This window comes from Periplaneta americana, chromosome 17 (genome assembly GCF_040183065.1).
Source record: "Periplaneta americana isolate PAMFEO1 chromosome 17, P.americana_PAMFEO1_priV1, whole genome shotgun sequence".
Lineage (NCBI taxonomy): Eukaryota > Metazoa > Arthropoda > Insecta > Blattodea > Blattidae > Periplaneta > Periplaneta americana.
In genome coordinates this window covers 6,078,585-6,095,703 of record NC_091133.1, presented here as the reverse complement: position 1 = coordinate 6,095,703, position 17,119 = coordinate 6,078,585, and the positions used below count along the sequence as shown (strand labels likewise).

General features: G+C 37.1%; 1 protein-coding gene across 4 annotated transcripts in view; it reads right to left on the bottom strand.

Moving 5' to 3' along the window:
• LOC138692909 (zinc finger protein ZFP2-like) overlaps window positions 1–17,119 on the bottom strand; it is a 126,962-nt gene that overhangs the window by 82,382 nt on the left and 27,461 nt on the right. The window contains exon 5 of one of the 4 annotated variants that reach the window (XM_069816251.1): window positions 12,689–13,966. The exons of 1 other annotated variant lie outside the window; for it this stretch is intronic. In XM_069816251.1, coding sequence (XP_069672352.1) covers window positions 12,689–12,719 — 31 coding nt within the window. In that variant the 5' untranslated portion in view covers window positions 12,720–13,966. Of the gene's footprint in view, window positions 1–7,139; window positions 13,967–17,119 lie in introns of those variants that run through there. 2 more of the 4 variants (XM_069816246.1, XM_069816245.1) reach the window with 2 other exon arrangements.

Here is a 17,119-nt window from a genome sequence, read left to right as displayed (position 1 = left end):
GGTAACATGTATTTTTATTTCACTTACTTTGTGAATGTTAATGTGAATGTTGGTAGCACCATGTTTATGTTTGTACCATGCTACCATGGTAACCAGGCAGTTATCAACAAACAAGCCTGACCACAGTTCGTTTACAATCGAACGAAGATTAGTGACGGCAATTCGGCTTCATGAAAGATGTCATACTGGCAATACCGTGGAATCGGTGGAGATGAAATTTCGTGACCACCTCACGTCATGGTGTTGGCTGGACTGAGTGCAACACACATTTTCGGCCCTTTCTTCTTCCAAGGTTCCGTTAATGGGCCAGGACTGTCAGGACATGTTGGAGCCACAATTGCAACAGGAAGGAGCGGCAACACACTTCGCATTGCAAGTGCGCCGATACTTGAATACGACCTTTTCCAACCGGTGGATTGGAAGAGGATCTGCAGATGATCAAGCTCCTGTTGCCTGGCCTCCACGAAGTCCTGACCTCACAACACCTGATAATGCTCTCTGGGGATTCATCAAGGACAAAGTGCGAAATCACCGCTATAACACAACGGCACAATTACCAAGTGACCCTTGATTATCTCCGCAAAGCATCTGCCAGCACATGGCGCAGAATTCAGCTGTGCTATGAGAATGAAGGTTTTCATACCAATGTCTTGGATCGTTAAACTATCAGGTATATGTCCATATCAATCAATCGACCATATCCATCCTAGTGTCGGAATACATGGGGGGTATGTCCAATTTGTGACCACTCTGTACTGCATCATTGTATCGTGACTCCTGATCTGCGTCAGTTCGCTTGTCTTATGGTGTAAAAAGTGAGGAACGAGGCGTGCAACAGAACATTGGTGCTTTACTAGTTTAGGATGGAACTTCGATTATTATTCGCCACTCTATTAACCGATCGTCGGATTATTCGACCGCTTTTTTATTTGTTAAACAAAAAATATAATGTATGTATGTATGTATTTATTTATTTATTCACACTGCAAATGGGTATATACCCAGTGGCAGTGGTAACTAAATACACTCAATAATGACAATTAATAATAAACACAACTAATAAAAAACAATAATTAATAATAATAATAATAATAATAATAATAATAATAATAATAATAATAATAATAATAATAATAATAATAACAAGAAGCATCCTAAATTAAATGAAGCATGGTCACTTAAAATAACATTTAAAGTAAATCTAATTTGTATCTTAACCCTACGTTGGAACTAAGACCCACGAGTGTGACAGGTTCATACCTGCACAATTATCTTTCGGCACCACACTTATTTCGCTGTCAACTCACTCACTGCACTCATTCTACCTGATATCACTAACACTTCTAACCATTTCACTGTTCAAATACTTTGCACAGCCACTTCACTGACACCAACACACTTCACTTACACAATAGACTTCACTGACACAACACACTTCACTGACACAACACACTTCACTAACACAACACACTTCACTGATACTTCACACTTCCTCACTGATAGAATACTTCAAGTAACAAGATATCAATTACACCCTTTAAGTAGTGTGTATAATACTGGGTGTTCACTTCAAAATGTGTCATGGCTCGCTGTATGCCGTCATGTAGCTAGCCGATGAGCCTAGAGAATTCAATCTTCCTACACTTCCGCAGAGGTGTATAACCTAAGAGGCAGAAAAGTTGCCTAGCAAGTACGGCGTTCATTCTGAAGAGTAAGTACCGATACGTACGGTAACGCCGGTAGTGGCAGGAATGTGAACTGTTTGGAAATACGTACTGTCGGGATATGGGGAGAGGGTTAAGACGATTACTTACGTATTTGTTGACATTAACTTCGACATTAACATGGACACGGAGCATTTTATTTGTGTTGTGGAATGTTACCGTACGCAACCGATGATAACAAATACCCTGCGTACGACTTGCCGGCGCAAAACACAGTTCGAAACAGGTTATGGTAGCACACAGACCGTACAGACCGCCATCTGTTGCTACGACGTTCAAGTTATACCTTACACGTTCTCAAGTTCAGATTGAATAACGCCTTAAATAATGGGCAACTTCTCTAACATATAAGCTGAAACTCGCTTCAAATCGGTGACCCAACAACAGTGACGTCATGACACACTTTGAAATGAACACTCAGTATACTACCGTCTATTAGTAAAGTTCTTAAGCCTATTTTTAAATACATTTTTGGTTGTTGGTAAAGCCTTTAGTAAGTCTGCAGATAAAGCATTCCAATTCCTGATTGTACGATTGAGAAAAGAAAACTTTCCAGTGTCCATCCTTTGTCTTCTTGCACTTTTTATTTGGTTATTTAAGGATGCTGTATCAACTACTGCGTTATTTAGCGTCGGTGGAATTGGTGATAGCGAGATAGTATAGGGTGAAATGAGGCCGAGGATTCGCCATCAATTACCTGACATTCGCCTTACGCTTAGGTAAAACCCAACCGGGTAATCAGTCCAAGCTGGAATCGAACTCACTCCCGAGTGCAACTCCAGATCAGTAAGCAAATGCGCTATTGTCTGAGCTATGCCGGTGGCTTGCATTATTTTAGACAGTATTTGTTCTACAAGCCAGTATCGTTACACAGTTTGTAGCAGGTCTGATGCTGCTGCCGGCAATAGAAAGAGATACTTGGGGAGGATATCTTTCCCCAAATTGTAAATTAGACATTATGTGCGTTCAAATAAATGACCCCAAAAATATCCACACATTTGCAAACCTGCGGAATAAGATATTCAGTCCTTATCCTACTGTTGGAATTGCTGTACTGTATAAGTTCTATGCAAAATGACTTTCGGGTCATTCCATGAAAAAGCGACATTTTCACAAAAAAATAAAAATATCACGAATCTCTGCTTGTTATATGTCATTTGTTTCGTTATGATCCGAATTTTTTGAATCTGACAACACTGATTGTGTAACAACACGTATGTGAGAGAAAAAGCACAAAGACATCTGTGGTTTAAGAGCGCTAAATTATGTACCGTAAAATGGGCTAATACCGAACACTTTTAGTACGTAGTTCATTAGCATTTTCTTTAATATGTGCGTAATAAAGCAATTAATTATCTCCAAATCTTTAAGTATCTGTAGGTACATTTCTCATAATTTGACTAATTTTAATTATCATTTTATTTTTAAAAATTCAGTGATCGGTGTTACCTCATACGATGGGGTAATACCGATCACCTGTTTAATTTCCCTCATTATCGCTGTCAAACTGTTGAAGGGGTTTTACCGATCAATAATTTATGTTTTAAAAAAGATTTAAAGAAAAATCAGTGATCAGTGTTAACTGGTAGAATAGGGTAATACCGATCACCTATTAAATTTCCCTTATGATCACTATTAGAGTATGAAGCAGTGGCGGCTCGTAGTCAAATGTCCAGGGTAGGCAAAATTTACAGAACATTTTTATGTAATTCCCGCGATTCATTGACAGCTCGCTTTCATCATGCCCCCCGAAAATTTAACTCTTGCTTACATAACAATACTGTTACATCAATGAGCCGTCTCATAATTTGTCGGTTTTTTCTAGTTTATTGTAATACTGTTGTCTTGCAATCCTTGTTGTTCAGACAACATTTCCGAAATTGGATTCAAATTCTTTTCAAGTCTCTTTAGACTTACCGAGTTACAAATATGATCTGATTCCAAGTACCTTCTTTAGATTACAATAACAAACGTGACCACCTACAGCTTAGCTTTAACTTCACTTCCTGTTAGCCATTTATGTGTTTCATACCATACTTACTTACAAATGGCTTTTAAAGAATCCGCAGGTTCATTGCCGCCCTCACGTAAGCCCGCCATCGGTCCCTACACTGTGCAAGATTAATCCAGTCTCTATCATCATATCCCACCTCCCTAAAATCCATTTTAATATTATCCTCCCATCTACGTCTCGACCTCTCCAAATGTCTTTTTTCCTCCGGCCTCCCAAATAACACTCTATATGCATTTCTGGATTCGCCCATACGTGCTACATACCCTGCCCATTTCAAACGTCTGGATTTAATGTTCCTAATTATGTCAGGTGAAGAATACAATGCGTGCAGTTCTGCGTTATGTAACTTTCTCCATTCTCCTGTAACTTCATCCCTCTTAGCCCCAAATATTTTCCTAAGAACCTAATTCTCAAACACCCTTAACCTATGTTCCTCTCTAAAAGTGAGAGTCCAAGTTTCACTATCATACAGAACAACCGGTAATATAACTGTTTTATAAATTCTAACTTTCAGATTTTTTGACAGCCGACTGGATGACAAAAGCTTCTCAATCGAATAATAACAGGCATTTCCCATATTTATTCTGTGTTTAATTTCCTCCCGAATATCATTTATATTTGTTACTGTTGCTCCAAGATATTTGAATTTTTCCACCTTATCGAAAGATAAACCTCCAATTTTTATATTTCCATTTCATAGTGTTTCATACCATGAAGGATTAAATTTTCTTGCACCTTTAGCACTGACTTTATGAACAATAGAGCTTAATGCAGGAGTGGGTCGTCCATTGTCCAAAATACTTCTCTTTTCAATGTCATTACGACGCGAAAACGGACAACGTAACAGTTTATTTATTATATCAGTCATAATATAATATTATTGTTATCACTTACATTAACTATAAATCACCAAATATACGTAACATTAATATATAGTACGTACTTGCAAAAATCACATTTTCTAAAATACACTGTTAAAAAAACATCTTTTAAAACACACTGTTTAAAAACTGTTATACTACTCGTAACAATCTACGTTCCAACTCGTGAAACTTTCAAACAGAAATTTCGCAAATCGTAGGTGTTCGATAATGCTCGTGGGTTCTCGTTAGGGCAGGCAGAATTCTAGCGCGCTGGCTTCAGCATAGAACGCATGCGCTAAGAAAGCATTTAGAATAGCGATCTCTTTTAATGCTTACTCCAGGGCCAGCTTTGAAGTTACGTGGAAGGTCGGCTAACTTCGCTTGTGCCTACCTTCTGACGCATCGTGATCTGTCCAGTGTATTCTTGTCGCATAAATCGAACTGCCAGTAGTAAGCAACGTCCAACTAACCCTCAAAAAATCCCATTCATAGTTAATTGAAGAATTTCTAAGCACCTAGACAAGAGTATATAATTATATAAGGTTTTCCAAATGTGTTGGGGTAGTTAATAAATATCCACTTGTAGGTTTTTCTAAATGTGTTGAGGTAGGCTTAGCCTACCCTGCCTGCCCTGAGGAGCCGCCTCTGGTATGAAGGTGTTATACCGATCAGTATTTTAAGTTTAAAAAATGTTTAAAAATTATTTTAAACTTAGGGCTTACAAAGAACAATGTAACATGCTATATTTCATCATTTTTCAAGAATACAAATTACAGAATTCATGGAAATCCGATTTTGGCATTACTCCCATACTTGTTTTCTTCCACGTCTCCATGCTGCCTTCAGTGGATGAGAGAATGCCATATCAAGTGGCTGACATAAGTGAATTGTATTAGGTGGCAAGAACACATACCGTATCTTATATTGTTTTCTTCACATAGCTTTATTATATTTATGGACAGATAACTAGATAAATTAACGGCGATTGTTACTTTAGGCCCTTGTAATTTCTTTGCATAGGGGAGAAGCATCTTACAAAACCATTCCTCAGAAGTTCCTAGGTCAAACCAGCCGCTTTTATTGCGACCATATTCTGCACCATTAATTCCACCTTCTGTCCAGATATCATAGGGACGTGTGCTTCTGTACACGGTGAGGTACAGGGCCACCTGCAGCTGCCGCCACCATAACACTAATATTGTTTTAGAGCTGTCCAAAATTTTTACTGGATGTTTCGAACGTCGTTTAACTATTATCTTACTCTGCCCTAGGTCATCGCAAAAATTAGTTTGTTCGTAGTTTATCATATTTGAAGGCTGAACTCCATTCAAGGCCTCTTCTAAATTAGGAAAGAATTGATTCATTGTGTCTCTCGTTATGAATGCTCTGGATCGCTTCTGTTTTCACTCATTCTGCTTGAGAGCTCCTTATTCCTAGTTAGGAATCCAAGAAACCACTCATTTCCAGGACGATTATTCGTAAATCTTTTCTCCTCTTTTCATTTCCAGCTGAAGTGGTCCTGAACAACATCTCTTACATCCACTTCCTTCAAGGGAAATCTCCGAATGGAAAATTTCCCATTCCTTACTGCCCGAACAGCATTATCCAGGTGAACTGGATTGTATCTACCACAACGAGTTAGAAAGAGAAAGATTTTCTAACTCGTTGATCTACCACATCTCCATGATGGTCCCGATTTTTTCTGTATAGGTCCACCCATGATCGGTGTTACCCTGGAACTTTTCCATTTCCCATATTAAGTGTTTTAATTTCAAGTAGGTATGGTCTAATAATTATCCAACTTACGAATAAAATAAGTAACTAATTATACAACACATTTTAACTCTCACTTACGTCACAAACCCTTCCAGTGAAGCAGTAGAACTGAAGTTACACAAGGATATTATAGCAAGCAGAAAACGACTTGGCATCAACAATGGAAACTGAAACTTAATTAATACAGCTGCAAACCTTCACGCAGCTGGTTCACATCAGCCACATTATTAGCTTCGTAAATAACGTATTGTCAGACATACCTCACGATATAATACAACAAGAGCTACAATCTTTTAATGAAAAAGCAAAATGATCGGTATTATAATACTATATCGGAATTACCCCAACTTACGGTATTAGAAATCACATATTTGAATGCACATTTAAGGCAAATAAATCATTAGTTCTGTACGTTAAATTCAATTAATAATGAAGTGCTGACCTTTGTAAATAATGATAATGCATAGAAACCGTAATACAATGATTATTTCGTCCTTAATTACAATTAGAGGTCGTGTATCACGCTCAAATGGACATTTGTTTATATTTCTTCAAAATTATTTCATTTTTTTAATTTTCCATACATGTAAAAGTGACACACATCACATAACAATCAACTTCTTATATGGACAACATTTTGATTTATGTACAAATTTTACAAGAAAAAACAAGTGACAACGTTACATAATTACTGTGAAACACAAAAATGTAATGTTCGTGTGTCACTAAGGTTCATCCTAAAATCCAGTTACAATTTTTGTTGTCATTGGAAGTCTTTACGCCTAAACATGATTAGTAGTGGAATTTCAAATACTTATTGTTAATGTAGATAATTGTGTGTATCCACACGCACCTGTGCGTTTTTTTTATGTACATATAGCCTACTGTAGGTTAAACACTCTTGAAAATATGTGTTCCATAACTGTTGTCAGGGGAAAAGGAACTGGCCACGCTACCCCATTATCTCCTGGCTTAATTGCCTCATAAGTGGTGCCTTCTTGGTATCATTTGTGACGTTCACAACTATCTTTGGACAGTTGACTAAACAACAAAAATATAGTGTGTATGCCTAAAAATAGTATAAACCATTTAATTTATGCCTAAAATTCGTATTGAACATTTAATTTATACCTAAAATTCGTATAAAATATATATTTTTTTTAATTTTTGAATTAAAAACTTACAAAAATTGGTTTATGTTAATTTATTTCATATAAAAAACAAGCTTATACAGTACATTTTTATGGTAAGTAGGTAGCCACCATACTAGACCTAATGTTTAAATAAATTGGTGTAATTATTTGCACATTAGATAAATGCTACTAAATTTCTGATATTAATTTAAAACCGTTTTATTTTATAGCATTAATTAACTTACCGTAGCTATAATTTAGCAATTCTAATAGATAGGCCTTTTTAAATCTATATTAGTTGTTCTATTGATATAAATATTTATATATTTTGAAAATTTTTTGATAGTATTTTCAAGAATATAACTTGGGACTGATTACTTGGTGGTTTTTCCCGAGGTTTTCTCCAACCGTAAGGCGAATTTCAGGTAATCTATGGCGAATCCTCGGCCTCATCTTGCCAAATACCAGTTCGCTATCATCAATCCCATTGACACTAAATAACCATTCGTTGATATACTTACTTACTGGCTTTTAAGGAACCCGTAGGTTCATTGCCATCCTCACATAAGCCCGCCATTGGTCCCTATCCTGAGCAAGATTAATCCAGTCTCTACCATCATATCCCATCTTCCTCAAATCCATTTTAATATTATCTTCCCATCTACGTCTCGGCCTCCCCAAAGGTCTTTTTCCCTCCGGCCTCCCAACTAACACTCTATATGCATTTCTGGATTCGCCCATACGTGCTACATGTCCTGCCCATCTCAAACGTCTGGATTTAATGTTCCTAATTATGTCAGGTGAAGTATAAAATGCGTGCAGCTCTGCGTTGTGTAACTTTCTCCATTCTCCTGTAACTTCATCCCTCTTAGCCCCAAATATTTTCCTAAGAACCTTATTCTCAAACACCCTTAATCTCTGTTCTTCTCTCAAAGTGAGAGTCCAAGTTTCACAACCATACAGAACAACCGGTAATATAACTGTTTTATAAATTCTAACTTCCAGACTTTTTGACAGAAGACTAGATGACAAAAGCTTCTCAACCGAATAATAACAGGCATTTCCCATATTTATTCTGCGTTTAATTTCCTCCCGAGTGTCATTTAGATTTGTTACTGTTGCTCCAAATCAACCATTCGTTGATATAGTGTCATTAAATGACCAAGTAAAAAAAAAGACATTAAATATATAGGTGATGTTACAAAAGCTTGTGATGGCGAAGAATTTGAAGTGTCTGTGATATCCAAGGAAGGGAAGTACTACAAATGGCTGACATATTGGAATATTCGTCACATGACATTACACAGGAAATATCACCACATATGGTTGTAAACAACCGTGGATATTTTAAATTTGAAAGTGTATAATAACAACAGCAGGAATAGTGTACAAGTCTTTCATAAGAAGTGATGTATTATAGTGCATTTAAAACAACTGGTAACCAAATGATAGAAATGTTCGTATGTCACAACATAATATATTTACTTACTTACTTACAAATGGCTTTTAAGGAACCTGCAGGTTCATTGCCGCCCTCACATAAGACCGCCATAGGTCCCGATCCTGAGCAACATTAATCCAGTCTCTATCTTCATATCCCACCTTCCTCAAATCCATTTTAATATTATCCTCCCATCTACGTCTCGGCCTCCCCAAAGATTTTTTTTTCCTCCGGCCTCGCAACTAACACTCTATATGCATTTCTGGATTCGCCCATACGTGCTACATGCCCAGCCCCTCTCAAACGTCTGGATTCAATGTTCCTAATTATGTCAGGTGAAGAATACAATGCATGCAGTTCTGGGTTGTAAAAATTTCTTCATTCTCCAGTAACTTCATCCCTCTTAGCCCCAAATATTTTCCTAAGCAATGTCACAATATATTTGCAATACTTTATTTCTTAATGAAATAATGTTTACTGAAAGTTGTGCAAGTGTCCCATTTTGCCAGACTGGTTGGATAAGACTAGATACTTATATAAATAATTGAAATTGTTGGAATATTAATGAATAAGTCACAAAAATTGCATAAAACATGAGTATGAACACAACAAATTATTTCTATGTCAAATTGTACATTATAATAATTTAATAATTTATTTATTTAATATTGCTATTAATTATTATAAATGTTATAATTATTCAAATTGAAAAATGTTCATTCACAAAAATCGCATATGAATTCATCACAATCTTCTGGATCTATGCCACGCACTCCTCGTGAGTCTGCTCTTGGCATTGGGCACACCGGATTCCCCCCTCTTCCGATTTTGAATTTGAATTGAGACAGTTGCAATAAATACATGCCTCATCTTTATCCTCGTTTTCCTCCTCCTCAGAGCTGTTTAAGGGATCAGTGGACCTAACGTTTTATAATTGCTTTTCGACTCTTTGTTTTCCACAGACAACTTATTGCCACACTTAGTCTACTGCCGATTTCTTAAAGTTTAATTTTTTACCATTTTTGCTGCCCTTGCTTCCTCAGCAAGCTCATTCTTGTAAGATGAAGAGGTCAATATTCCTTCCTTGCCTTGTCTTCTATCATTATTTGTTGGTCCTACTTAATAACGAGCTTGAGAAAATTTCATAATAACAAGATACTATCCCGTTTTGGCCAACTGCGTGGTATGTTTTGTCAGACCACGCGTTGAAATTAAAAATACGACGCACCGATAGTTCCGAAGAAAGATATCGAATTTAACTGAACTACAATTGAAGACTAATAATTATAGAATTATTTCAAACACTTAGTTATAGACTGTTGAAGTTAAATGCCTCGTTATGAACACCTTAAAATGAAGGAAATATTTTGGGAAATACGGCGATTTCTAAATTCTGATTCACACAGCACACACACACACACACACGAGTGAATTTTCACCAAGTAATGGCTGCCCAGTAAAGAGCTTGCGTATGGGAAGGGAGTACATGCCTCATTTGAGAGTTGGCGGCATTTTCCTACGAAATAAATGTTGTATCCTGTTTTGCCGTACCATCTTCTTTTAACCAACTCTCCCCTACATGTATACTACACAAGTGTTTTAATTGTTTGGAAAACAACTGAATGTATTTATGTAATTTGGCACAATAATACGAACATTTTCCATTTTGGTAATAAATCAAGTGGCAAGGAAATGTTGGTATGCCACACCAAATAATATTTTATATTTTTTATATTATTAATAATTTCTTTTAATTAAGAATTTGTGTTTATATTTAGGAATGCTTATGTTAAAAGGCAGTAATGTCTTTTTCATGAATCACTAAGTATTTAATTAAATATCCTGCGAAGATCATAGTTAGTTATTTCAAAAATGTTACTTGTGTCACTATGGAATGACCCTTCTACGAATGTAAATAATAATAATAATAATAATAATAATAATAATAATAATAATAATGATAATAATAATATTGTAAATATTATTATTTTATCACTACTATTATTATTTTATCATTGTACTAAAAACAATAACTCTAATATCGATGATAATAACGGTAATAATAATCATAAAAATACGCACGATAGGATTGAATTGAACGTTCATAATTTCGTGACTCTGGAGACACTTGTTGTTTTATTTTTAAAGTTCAATATAATTCTACACTTAAAAAAATAATCAATTTTGAATCTTGCGTACACTACTTTTAACACTTGAATATAATTGGACTTACTCGTGTTGATTATGTAAGATTTGTGCGGCTTACAGCTGTTTCAGTGCTTCATGCACCATCCTCAGAGCCTACTAGATCACGGCGTCATCTCGAACTTCTCTGCCTGTTATGTGGGTGTGTTTGACTGTTGAAAGGTGTTGAAGAGTAGAGTCAAATAGTGTGTGTGTACTGAAATTGATCTGTGTCTTGAGAATTTGATCGGAATGTGTTTTAGTGTGTTTGTATATTTCGTATTGTTATAGTGTGTTGAGTTTTTGGTTCTTGGGTTGTATGTATAGGATTTCCATGTCCGTATTTATGTTACTGTATGTATGGTTAGCATTGGTTATGTGATTGGCGTATGTAGATGTATTGTGTCCTCTGGTTATTGCTTTAATGTGTTCTTTGTAGCGTGTTTGGAATGATCTGCCTGTCTGTCCTATGTAGAACTTATCGCAACTATTACATGTGAGTACAATGGTACACAGATTACTCAACATACCCATGAGCCAACAACACTACAATGAAGAAGTGAACACAATCAAATACATAGCACAAGAAAACGGATACAATCCAAACTTAATAGACAACATCATAAGAAAGACAAAACAAAAACTTAACAGACACAAAAACACGCAAAACACAACACAAACACAAGAAATACATCACACTAACATATGAAAACAAAATCACACATAAGATCGCATCTTCATTCAGAAAGCAGAAATACAACATAACATACAACAGAAAATACACTACAAAGATATCTCAACACACAAAAAACACAAACAAATAAATACGACCACACAGGTATATACAAACTCACATGTAATAGTTGCGATAAGTTCTACATAGGACAGACAGGCAGATCATTCCAAACACGCTACAAAGAACACATTAAAGCAATAACCAGAGGACACAATACATCTACATATGCCGAACACACAACCAATGCTAACCATATACAATAACATAAATACGGACATGGAAATCCTACACATACAACCCAAGAACCAAAAACTCAACACACTAGAACAATACGAAATATAGAAACACACTAAAATACACCCCGATCAAATTCTCAACACACAGATCAATTTCAGTACACACACTATTTGACTCCACTCTTCAACACCTTTCAACAATCAAACACACCCACCTAACACAGAGAAGTTCGAGATGACGCCGTGATCTAGTAGGCTCTGAGGATGGTGCGAGAAGCACTGAAACAGCTGTAAGCCGCACAAATCTTACATAATTAACACGAGTAAGTCCACTAGTTAATCAATTAATTATACAAAAATAAAGTCACCGATATGAGGAAAGATGTTCAAAAAATTCTATCGGTCACAGTTAGACACAAATGCAGATATGTTATACTCTCTCTCTGTGCACATACATCATGTATTGTACTCAACTGTACAACCTTGTCTCTGTTGATACAGGGGCATGGTCCCTCAGCACTTCGGCTTGAAAAAGATGGAGCTAGTCATCGAGAGCTCCGACTGAACAATCCAAAACTCACCTGACTGAGAAGCCGAGAAGTATAATTCCATACCTAGCGTTGGGAAAGTCTTAAACAATTCATATAATTTATCTCTCCCCTGCGTGTATGCGTATATGTTCTCTTAGTCGATCTTTAAGTGCGAAACATTTTCCACAGATATCACATTTGAAAGGTCTTTCCCCAGTGTGAAGGAATTCATGGCTTTTCAGATGTCCAGATACAGAAAAGCACTTTCCACAGATATTGCATTTATATGGTCTCTCACCTGTGTGTACGCGTGAATGTCTTATGAGACTTGACGCTTCAGTAAAATTCTTTCCGCATACTTCGCATTTAATTTCTCTCTTTCCTGTATGTATGCGTGCATGTTCTTTTAAGGTTCCCGATCGCGAGAAAAACTTTTCGCAAATTTCGCATTTCAATGGCCTCTCGCCCGTATGTACTCGTTCATGGTTCTTTAAAGTGGACGAATGTGTAAAAGACTTTCCACACACATGACATACAAATGGCCTTACACCTGTATGTACTCGTTTGTGTTCCTTTACATCCGATGATCGTGCAAAACACTTCCTGCACACATCGCATTGGAATTGTCTTTCGCCTGTATGTAGACGGACATGTGCTTTGAGATTTCCCTGGCTCGAAAGAAACTTCTCACAAACTTGACATTTAAACAGTCTCTTACCTGTGTGTAAGCTTATATGTTTTTTCAGATTTCCCAATTGTGAGAAACACGTTCCACAGATATCGCACTTGAATGGCTTTTCGCGTGTGTGAGAGTGTATATGTTTTCTTAATATTCCCGCCTGGGAGAAACATTTTCCACAGACATCGCATTTGAATGGCCTTTCGCCAGTGTGTATGCGTCTGTGTTGTTTTAAGTTTCCCGACTGAGTGAAACACATTCCACAGATTTCGCATTTGAATGGCCTTTCGCCTGTATGTACGAGTGTATGTCGTTTTAAGTTTCCCGACTGTGAGAAACACTTTCCACAAACATTGCATTTGTATGGCCCCTCCCCTGTGTGTATGCGGGAATGTTTTGATAGTTGTGCCAATACCGAGAAACCTTTTCCACAGACATCGCATTTCAATGACTTTTTGAAAGTATGAATTCGGACATTACCTTTTAGAGATTGCGGCGTTACATGAACCTTGTTACATACATTACACTTAACAGAATCATGGCCTATGTCACCAACTAATCCACAGCTGCCATTCTGTGTCACTTTGAGTTCGTCACGAGGAATCCCGTCGCATCCTGATGACTCGGGCTTCTCAACATTATCCGCAACACTGTAATGAAATTGCGTCATTCTAACCAAGTTATTGTCATTGTGGTGATATCAAAATATACATGCATGTACATGAATATAGAGATATCAACATACTAACATGAGATAATAACATAATATCTTGAGATTTCACTGTGTGCAATGTTGAAAGAAATTGCAATTTGTAATATAATTTTCATGAATATTATCTGGGACATAATGTTACAGTAATTAACATAAGTGATCTGCGTTCTTTGCATACTTTGTCGGTTATACCATGTTTTACTGAGATCCTATAAATATTGAGCAACTGCATATACAGTGATTACCTGCCATGAAGGCACTTAAGGGGCATTACCTCGGCACTAGAATGAGGTGGTGTGGTTGGCACCACGCTCTGACTGTCTTTTACCCCCGGGAAAAAACCTGGTACTCAATTTTATAGGAGGCTGAGTGAACCTCGGGGCCGTTCTGAAAGTTTGGCAACGAGGAAAATCCCGTCACCACTCGGAATCGAACCCCAGACCTTCCAGTCCGTAGCCAGCTGCTCTACCAACTGAGCTACCCAGCCGACGGATATACAGAGAACTAGCAGAAAAGAGGGTCTCCAGACGTTTGAGATGGGCAGGGAATGTAGCATACACAGGTGAATCCAAAAAATGCATACAGGAAACTAAGGGAAAAAGATCATTGGGGAGACCGAGACGTAGACGGGAGGATAAAATTAAAATGGACTTGAGGGAGGTGGGCTGTGTTCCTAGGGACTGGAATAATTTTACTCAGGGTAGGGACCGATGGTGGGCTTGTGTGAGGATGACAATGAACCTGAGTGTTGCCTAAAACCAATTTATAAATAAGTAAGGAAGCTATTTTACATATTATGTAGAACCTTTGTCAATAATACATTAATTGTTAAATATTCCGAATGCTTAACAAAGATTGCTGCCGCTACACGATTTTGATGGGGCTAATTGTATTACCTCCATTTGCAGTAGTAAATTATAAGAAAACATGGTAGGAGGTGGATTAAATGATGTAATACTTAGCAATCATTTTTGTTGTAGGCTGCAGAGAATTATCTCGAATGCATGGAGGAAGTTGTGCCTAGCAACAGGATTTCATTTTAACCTAACAATATGTTTTGTTGTCACTGCTCCAGCAATTTCTGTGGTAGTCATTGAGTAAGAGGTTCAAACTGATATATAAGTGTGCTGATAAAGGAAATGATGAAGGAATCCCGTTATCTAATGACGGAAAAGTTCAAAAGTCAGCATTTGACAATGGTATGTTTGAGGCTTTAAAACAGGATGGTGGTTCTGAAAATAAAATAGATACTAGAACTTTCAACTATGTGGTGAAAGAAAAAGACAGTATTATTTACGAAATGCAAGAAAGGATTACACTACTTGATGATCATTTTGCTTTGCTTAAAATAAATTCTTACGAGGTGGAAAGCACTCAATTAACATTACGAGAAGAACCAACTGTTCTTAATAGTGAAATATCCAAGAAATTTCGTGTAATTAGAAAATTATGACAGTAAGAAAAATATCAATAATAAAATAAAGCTACAGCATATTTATGTAGTAATTCGAATATTGATAATAATAGTAATGATGTGATCCATAGTGGAGCCAGTTCTTCCGCAAATGTTAATGTTTACGATGCAAATCTAATCATAACAAACAGTATTCTACTTGGACTGAGGTTGTACATAAACCACGGCATGTAATTGTGATTGGGAAAGGAAAGGATTATACGAACAAGTCAAAGACAACAACAATAAAAGGGGTGGCCAAATTTACTTCATTGCATGTTTATGGATTAATGCCTGGAACAACAGACAACAAATTGTTGAGTTTTTAAAATCTAAGTACCCTGAAGTTGTTTGTGAGAAACTGCAGTCTAGACATCCACATCAATACCCTTCATTTAAGGTCGGCATATACAATGAAAATGTGGACTCGGTAATGAACCGAAATTGTGATCTAAGAATATGTGTCTACGTCATTTTTTCAAATAAGACAAAGGTCGAGTGCAGAAAAGTAACAAGTAATGCAATAAATAATGATCCATCATAAGTGGAACACGGCATAATCACATTCCGGCTGAGGATCGCCACATAAGAGGTGGCCATGTGTCAGATAACAGTGGCCAATCCTCAACCGGGTAAATAAAACTTCTTTGTGTCATGACGCTCTTGTGGACAAATACCAAACTCCAATAATAATCTTTATTCTTCGTAATTTGTTTCCCTTTTGTGCAGAACATTCTCCTTCCCACTGCCACCATATTGTATGTTTCAGGTAATTTTGAATATCAATCCACCTCACGCCAATACACCTCAGATCCATTCATAGCACAGTCCCTTGCTGCAGCATCAGCGACCTCGTTACCAGAGATGCCAACATGACCCGGAGTCCACACTAATCCAATCTCATAATCAGAGGTTAGGAGAATGTGGAAGAGTTTCTGGGTTCTCTACACAAGCGGATCATCAGAATTCAAACGCTGCAGGGACTGAATGGTGCTGAAAGAGTCAGAGCAGATAAGGAATCTGCCCCAGGGTTGTCTTATTAAAAACAATAAAGCTCTATAAAAAGCATATAGTTCTGCGGTAAAAACACTAGTGCACTGGCACAATTTATATTTAAATATCTCTCCATTTGCAACGAAGGAACAACCAACACAATCATTTACTCGGGATCCGTCAGTAAACACTAAGCAATAATGTCGAAACTGTGATAAAAGTTCACTAAAACGAAGTCTATAAACAAAAGCTGGTGTAAAATTCTTAAAACTTAGGCTCAGACTTACATCAAACATGGGAGGTCGCATAATCCACGGTGGAGTGATGGTATACTCCAATGTGCGAACTGATGGCAGGCAGATGTTGAGCTCAGTGAGCAATTCACGAAACCGCACACCTGCTGCACGAAGTCTCCGTGGATTTTCACTGTATCGGCCATAAAGTGATAGATGATAAAAGGAGTCGTAAGAATTGTCATCGGACTGTAAGCGGAGCTTAACCGCATATGAGCACAACAAGACATTATGTCGCAGATATAGTGATGGTTCCCCGCCTCGCAATACAGGCTATCTATCTGACTCGTTCAGAAGGCCCCTGTAGCAAGTCGTATCCCATGATGGTGAATAGTGTCTATGAGTCGTAGAT